General features: G+C 34.5%; 3 protein-coding genes across 3 annotated transcripts; 2 read left to right on the top strand and 1 right to left on the bottom strand.

Annotated features, from left to right (window-relative positions):
• The first annotated feature begins 4,340 nt into the window (after nucleotides 1–4,340).
• Nucleotides 4,341–4,975, top strand: LOC123319102 (cytochrome c oxidase subunit NDUFA4). Its single transcript, XM_044905952.1, has 3 exons — nucleotides 4,341–4,503; nucleotides 4,583–4,726; nucleotides 4,845–4,975. The coding sequence occupies exons 1-3, from the start codon at nucleotides 4,354–4,356 to the stop codon at nucleotides 4,899–4,901; spliced, it is 351 nt and encodes a 116-aa protein (XP_044761887.1). The 5' UTR covers nucleotides 4,341–4,353; the 3' UTR covers nucleotides 4,902–4,975.
• A 93-nt stretch (nucleotides 4,976–5,068) lies between these two features.
• LOC123319103 (cytochrome c oxidase assembly factor 4 homolog, mitochondrial) lies at nucleotides 5,069–5,405 on the bottom strand. The gene has a single exon (XM_044905953.1). The coding sequence runs from the start codon at nucleotides 5,306–5,308 to the stop codon at nucleotides 5,105–5,107; it is 204 nt and encodes a 67-aa protein (XP_044761888.1). The 5' UTR covers nucleotides 5,309–5,405; the 3' UTR covers nucleotides 5,069–5,104.
• Nucleotides 5,406–5,547: 142 nt separating this feature from the next.
• LOC123318195 (nuclear receptor-binding factor 2-like) lies at nucleotides 5,548–6,702 on the top strand. Its single transcript, XM_044904806.1, has 2 exons — nucleotides 5,548–5,777; nucleotides 5,838–6,702. Exons 1-2 carry the CDS (start codon nucleotides 5,679–5,681, stop codon nucleotides 6,636–6,638), a joined length of 900 nt encoding a protein of 299 aa, XP_044760741.1. The 5' UTR covers nucleotides 5,548–5,678; the 3' UTR covers nucleotides 6,639–6,702.
• Nucleotides 6,703–6,838: the final 136 nt, after the last annotated feature.

Below are 6,838 nucleotides of genomic sequence, written 5' to 3'. Positions count from 1 at the left end.
CAAATAGGTCATTTTAAGGGGGTCTAACCCCTTGCTCATTTTTGACCCAAAAATTTGGGATTTTCGAATTCGAGTTTTTGATCTAGTATTGAAGCCTGAATAGTGCTGATTACGAAACCGGAAATCTCAATTGGATCGGACAAGTAAAACAGGAGATATCGCAGATTGAAATTTGCAATTTTTGAAAAATGCCATTTCCGAGATGAAAATCTAAACGAAGAGAGATAGGCTTTCGAAATTGCTCGCAATAGATTCAGCGTGTCCGAAAACCAATATTTCCATACCAAAATTCCGAATATCTGGCAGTGATTAGGAGAAAATAATTGTTTTTGTTTTTCCACTTTTCATTTTCGAGTTGACTTCGAAGAGCTCTCTGGACTTCATTTCTCTATTGAATCATAAACTGTTTGGTTTTCTAGAATCTTCGAAACAAATTCTATGCACTCCATATCCTAAGACAGTAATAGAACATCCTGATTTTCAAGTAGAGTAGCAAATAGGTCATTTTAGGGGGGTCTAACCCCTTGCTCATTTTTGACCCAAAAATTTGGGATTTTCGAATTCGAGTTTTTGATCTAGTATTGAAGCCTGAATAGTGCTGATTACGAAACCGGAAATCTCAATTGGATCGGACTAGTATAACAGGAGATATCGCAGATTGAAATTTGCGATTTTTGAAAAATGCCATTTCCAAGATGAAAATCTAAACGAAGAGAGATAGGCTTTCAAAATTGCTCGCAATAGATTCAGCGTGTCCGAAAACCAATATTTCCATACCAAAATTCCGAATATCTGGCACTGTTTAGGAGAAAATAATTGTTTTTGTTTTTCCACTTTTCATTTTCGAGTTGACTTCGAAGAGCTCTCTGGAGTGCAATTCTCTATTGAATTATCAACTGTTTGGTTTTCTAGAATGTTTTAAACAAATTCTATGCACTCCATATCCTAAGACAATAATAGAACATCCTGATTTTCAGACAGAGTAGCAAATAGGTCATTGCAGGGGGGTCTAACCCCTTGCTCATTTTTGACCCAAAAAATCGAGATTTTCGAAATCGAGTTTTTGATCTAGTATTGAAGCCTGACTAGTGCTGATTACGAAACCTGAAATCTCAATTGGATCGGACTAGTATAACAGGAGATATCGCAGATTGAAATTTGCGATTTTTGAAAAATGCCATTTCCAAGATGAAAATCTAAACGAAGAGAGATAGGCTTTCAAAATTGCTCGCAATAGATTCAGCGTGTCCGAAAACCAATATTTCCATACCAAAATTCCGAATATCTGGCACTGTTTAGGAGAAAATAATTGTTTTTGTTTTTCCACTTTTCATTTTCGAGTTGACTTCGAAGAGCTCTCTGGAGTGCAATTCTCTATTGAATTATCAACTGTTTGGTTTTCTAGAATGTTTTAAACAAATTCTATGCACTCCATATCCTAAGACAATAATAGAACATCCTGATTTTCAGACAGAGTAGCAAATAGGTCATTGCAGGGGGGTCTAACCCCTTGCTCATTTTTGACCCAAAAAATCGAGATTTTCGAAATCGAGTTTTTGTGCTAGGGTGAAAGCCTGGCCAATACTGATTACAGACCCGGAAATCCCAATTGGATCAGAGGAATATAACTGGAGATATCGCAGATTGAAATTTGCAGTTTTTAAAAAATGCCATTTCAACGATGAAAATCTGAACTAAGTGAGATAGGCTTTCGAAATTGCTTGGAATAGATTCAGCTTGATTGAAAACCTATACTTTCATACCAAACTTTCAAATATCGGACACTGTTCAAGAGAAAATGATTTTTTTTTGTTTTTCTATTTTTATTTTCGAGTTGACTTTTTGAGCTCTCTGTACAAAACAACTTCAATGTATTCCATATCCTGGGATAATAATAAATCAACCCGATTTTCAGACAGAGGATCAAACATGTCATACTGGGGTGTCTGACTAGAATCAGATCATAAAAAACAAAACCTGTCCTCATATCACAGCCACCATCTTGAATATTTCAATTTCGACAATATATTCATAATCCCCAGCATCGGAAAAACCCTGACTCCAATTCCTAATTGAATCGGACATTATTCACGAAACTTATCAGCCATTTTGGAGTCGCCATCTTGAATTTTTCAATCTTCAAAGAAGAATCATGATCTCATCCGGCCTTGAAAACCATAGATACTAATTTCGAAGAAAATCGCAGCTCGTAGTGTCAAATAAATTGATAATCAGATCGCATAAAGAAATGCCATTTCTTTCGTGATGTCATTTATGACATTCTTCAAAGTAACCATTTAAATCTTCCGTGTTTCTATACACAATACGAACTAACGCGAGAATTATGAGAAAACACGACAGTTTTTCTCATACCTATCGTACCAATCTGATTAAGTGCCATGTCATGTTACGACTGTTGATCTCAGACTAATAAAATATGAGAGATGATACAGTCATAATCCATCGCCGAATTTGGAACGTACCTATTTCGGCAATATTTTCTTTGTTTCACACTACAACTATGGAAATTGTTCTTGAGAATTGGGTAAATAAATGATTATATCAATATTATACAGGATGTATGTGAGAGAACTCAGAGGTTATGCGTTATATGGTACTGCAAAATTTTCTTTCAACAAATCTATATCTATGTTCGATGCTTAACTGTCGGATAATCCATAGAAATAAAAATGGAGCCTTGTTTTTCGTTGTCATCGCGTCATTTGAAAACGGCTGAAGCGATTTCATTCATTTCTTTTTTGAAACCTTCCTCAAACTTCGTAGAAGGTTCTTAGGGAAGAAATTTTCTGGAAAAGTTGCATAGAAAACTGGAAAAATCAAGGATACTAAAGAAAATTCAAATTTCACGGCTTTGTGTATGTTTGGTAGCCTATCTTCCACTCTTATTTTAGTTCCAATTTCTGTGATTCTGTGACAACTGTAAAAATGTCTGTCAGGTCAGCTAGTTGAGAAAAAAATTGAATGACAGACATTTTTAATTCATAAATCCTTGCTCCTGTGATTTATAATCCTTGATACTAAAGGACCAAAAAGGAGAAAACCAACCGTAATAACACAATATCTTCAGATCATTCCGGACAATTACACTCAGTAAATATTCGTACATTTAATTTGTTGTTGTATTTTTCGAAGAATCTAACCTATTGCTCCAACCCAATTTCGAAATGATAAACGTAGTTTTGACATTTGAGTGTCATTACACTACGTTCAATTCCGAAGACAAACAACCAACTTATTAGATTTTTCGATTGTTAACCGATAGAAAACAGGCACGCGGGGTATGTATTGATGAGTCTAGTATGAATTTCTGGAAATAACAGATGAATGGTACTTTTAATTTCGATCGTATTTCATCATATCGCGTAATGAAAGACTGCTGAAATTGCGGCAGTGAAAGTTTTCCTTTGTACGTTCACATTTCATGAGATGCGGCGTGCAAATGTTATTAATATGGTCCATTCCTCATTCTCCATGATTTGTTGCATGTTCATGTCGAGAAATATACACAAATATGTTTTTCGGAATCACCCAGTATTTTACTGGAGGAATTTATTTAATGGGAAAATGTCTTTTACAGTGCTTTCGGCCTATTACATTCTTTAAGTTTGATAATGATTATAGAAATAATGAATTTACTTATTTTATTCGTTATTTTCATTTTCCCCATGTTAATGATGGACGTCTGTCAGTCGAGAATTATTTCACTCTTTAAAGAAATTTTGCACGAATGAGACAGGTCAACTTTTCACCGTTATACAAGAAAATTGTGTAGAATATAAAACAGTTTTATGTGTTTTATAGCATTTGGGAAGATTACCAATTCTGCACGTACATAATAAAACTGATTCTGCACATTTATGCGAATTATTCCATTCCTTAGAAATTTTGGCACGTATTTGGCAAATGAACTCCCTCGTCTTTATTCGGCATTTAGTAAAGCCGACTCTTTTATGTGTTCTTGAAATTCTGAACATAGGAATTTATTTATTTTACACAACTATAAGAATGAATCGATAAATTTTCCAATTCGAGAATTATTTCACCCCTACAAGAAATTTGGAAACGGTAGGTGATTTTTTCCTCATTAAGGATATAAGCCACACATTTGTATAACAGATCCGTTAATTTCGAACATTCATAATGAAAATCTATTGGTGGATGCGATAATTCGGGAATTCAAATAAACAGAGAAAGCATTTCGAAGTGTTCTGTGAACAACAGTTTTTTGAGGTGAGCACAAATGTGACATAGAAAAAGATGTTTGTAGGTTTCTATATCGTACGACAATTTGGTTATCCCTGAAAATTTCTGGAACGTCAACTCAACTGTCGCATGTCAATAATCGAAGTTGCAAGCCTAGTTCAGAATCCAGAATATTTGACTGCGTATAATAGAAGTTCCTTCAGGTGCCCCGTAAATAAAAAAATCGCAACCATGGTTATGAAAGGAATGACTTTCAAAAGTCTCATGCACCACAAACCGGTAAGTGAGCATGGGAATCATAAGAGTTACTGAGAGAAATTGTGTTACATAATTTCCTATACTCGAATATATATTTCAGCTTATTCCACTATACGTTTGTGTTGGGGCTGGATGTCTAGGTGCAGTGTTTTACACTTTACGCCTTGCTCTCAGAAATCCTGACGTACAATGGGTGAACAAGGGAGAGATTTCTAACGAAGAATTCAGAAGTAAACAATACAAGGTGAGGTTATTGCATCGACCTTTTCTAATTCTATCAGTATATGGTGAAGGGTAAATTTCACAGTTGAAGATCTCGTTAAGGTTGTATTTTCTAATCTAACGAGCTATTTTTGTTCTAGTTCTACTCTCCCAACATCGATTATTCCAAACTTGAGAGTCCAGCTCCCAAATACTAAGTTGTTATGATTCTGTAGCATACATTAGATTAATGAAATGTACTTTTATTTATCAATAAATAAGATCCATACTCTTGGTTTGCACTGAAGGTTGTAATGGAAAATTACAAAGTCAACCAGGATTGAAAAGCCTTCATTTTAATGTGATAACGGGAAAAATAAACGAGTCTAAATAAATGGCTTTATTTTAAAAATCTATATTATCACTGAGTGAAAGATAACTTTTGTTTTTTACTCTCATAATCTTGCATACATTTTCTAAACTCTGATACTACTAACTGACACTTTCTCCAGTCTTGAGTCTCGGCAATACATTCTTGTACTTTATAATGTAATTCGATGCACCCTGTTCTTTTCAACATTTCTTCAACTGGATCGGTAATCTCCGTTTTTCCATGACCAGACATTTTTGCTACTTATTTCTTAAATGTTTTTTTAATTAGAACATTCTACAGTCTTCGGAGTTTTCATTGAATTGAGGTTAAGTCAGGTGCATTCATAGACTTATAATACTTATTATAAGTCTATGGATGCATTTAATCGATGAGTAATTTAACTTAATCTATGGTCGCGATAAAATTTATTCAGGGGTGTGCATTATTATCGAATATTTGGGTTTGGCTAGTCCGTGACAGGTGACAAATTAGTGGATCAGTGGAGTGTTCCTTCGGTGTCAATAAAATCCATAATAAACAGATGTGATTTCTATTTCGTGATTAATTTTGCATTATTTCAAGCATATCTCCTTGTTCGAAATCCAGTGAAAAGTTTGAACTGATGAAATCTAAAGGTTGTGGTAACAGCAGTGAAATGAACGGAAGCAATTCCTCGGGAACTTTAAATTACCAATTCATGATGAATTCATCATTGAATAAGGTAAGCATATTGAATTTAAGCTCATAAATGAATATCAATCAGTATGTGATGATATTACAGGCTCATCAGCAAGAGAGGAAGGCGGAAGCCCTACTAAATAAGAAAAAATTCGAGGAATGTATTGAATGCCATAAAAATGCAATTTCCCTCTTCACTGAAGCAATGACTAAAACGACGGATAAAAAGGTCCTCTTATCGTTGCAACTTCAAAAAAAATATAATGAAAAACAAATTGCAGCAGTTAAAATGCAACAAATGCAAAAAGAGAAAGTTCTCAAGAACAGAAACAGTTCGTTGTCTAGTTTCGATTTAGAAAGTGAAGATGGTGAATCTGCTTTGAAAACCGCAATATTTCAGAATATCATAGTTCAAGATTCACTGATTGACCGTTTAGAACGAAGACGACTAGGCAATGAAAACGACAGTTCTACTAGCGACACCGACGATAAGAGTTTGAAATACGACAAAATTGTCGACGAATTCAAAACTCTAGGTAACAAACATCCGAAAGATGACAGAACAACAATAGAAGAACTGAAAATTTTACGTAATCAATTACAAGACCTCGTACAGATATTGGTAACGCAACTGGACGAACGTAATAAAGAAATCGATCAATTAAAATCCAGAATCAAGCATTTGGAACATCATCAAGATGGTAAAAATAGCAGTCTTAAGGTTGTGACAGATTCTTCTGGAGGTACGTCACCATATATTTTCTCGCCATGCAGTGAGCTGAGTCCCGATGTTAACGATTTGGGATCTTTACCGTCGCTTATGCCACTCGAACTCCCCAAATTCGATTATAACATGGGGGAAACAAACAATGCAGATTCTGCAAATAATGTTAATAATAATTGAGTATATTATTGGATATGGCTGAAAATTCTATTATGGCGTTGTTAATAAAGATTGCTGAATGTTGGATTGGTTATTTTCTAGTATTTTAATAATTTGTTATAGAATCTCGTACGGAGTACCTGAATTTTGATTAAGAGGTTTTGGTAGCTGAATTGAGCGGTAAATTTTTTCATTTTAACAAGTATTTTGTTAGAATATGA

The sequence above is a fragment of the Coccinella septempunctata genome, chromosome 8, assembly GCF_907165205.1.
Source record: "Coccinella septempunctata chromosome 8, icCocSept1.1, whole genome shotgun sequence".
Taxonomy (NCBI): Eukaryota; Metazoa; Arthropoda; class Insecta; order Coleoptera; family Coccinellidae; genus Coccinella; species Coccinella septempunctata.
The sequence above is the reverse complement of the archived record's forward strand: the minus strand, read 5'-3'. Positions and strand labels throughout refer to the sequence as shown.

Coding starts and splice junctions, on each gene's coding strand:
- LOC123319102 (XM_044905952.1), top strand. CDS start 4,354: ATGTCAATAATCGAAGTTGCAAGCCTAGTTCAGAATCCAGAATATTTG. Junction 4,504..4,582: donor GTCTCATGCACCACAAACCG/GTAAGTGAGCAT, acceptor TATATATTTCAG/CTTATTCCACTATACGTTTG. Junction 4,727..4,844: donor TCAGAAGTAAACAATACAAG/GTGAGGTTATTG, acceptor TTTTTGTTCTAG/TTCTACTCTCCCAACATCGA.
- LOC123319103 (XM_044905953.1), bottom strand. CDS start 5,308: ATGTCTGGTCATGGAAAAACGGAGATTACCGATCCAGTTGAAGAAATG.
- LOC123318195 (XM_044904806.1), top strand. CDS start 5,679: ATGAAATCTAAAGGTTGTGGTAACAGCAGTGAAATGAACGGAAGCAAT. Junction 5,778..5,837: donor TGAATTCATCATTGAATAAG/GTAAGCATATTG, acceptor ATGATATTACAG/GCTCATCAGCAAGAGAGGAA.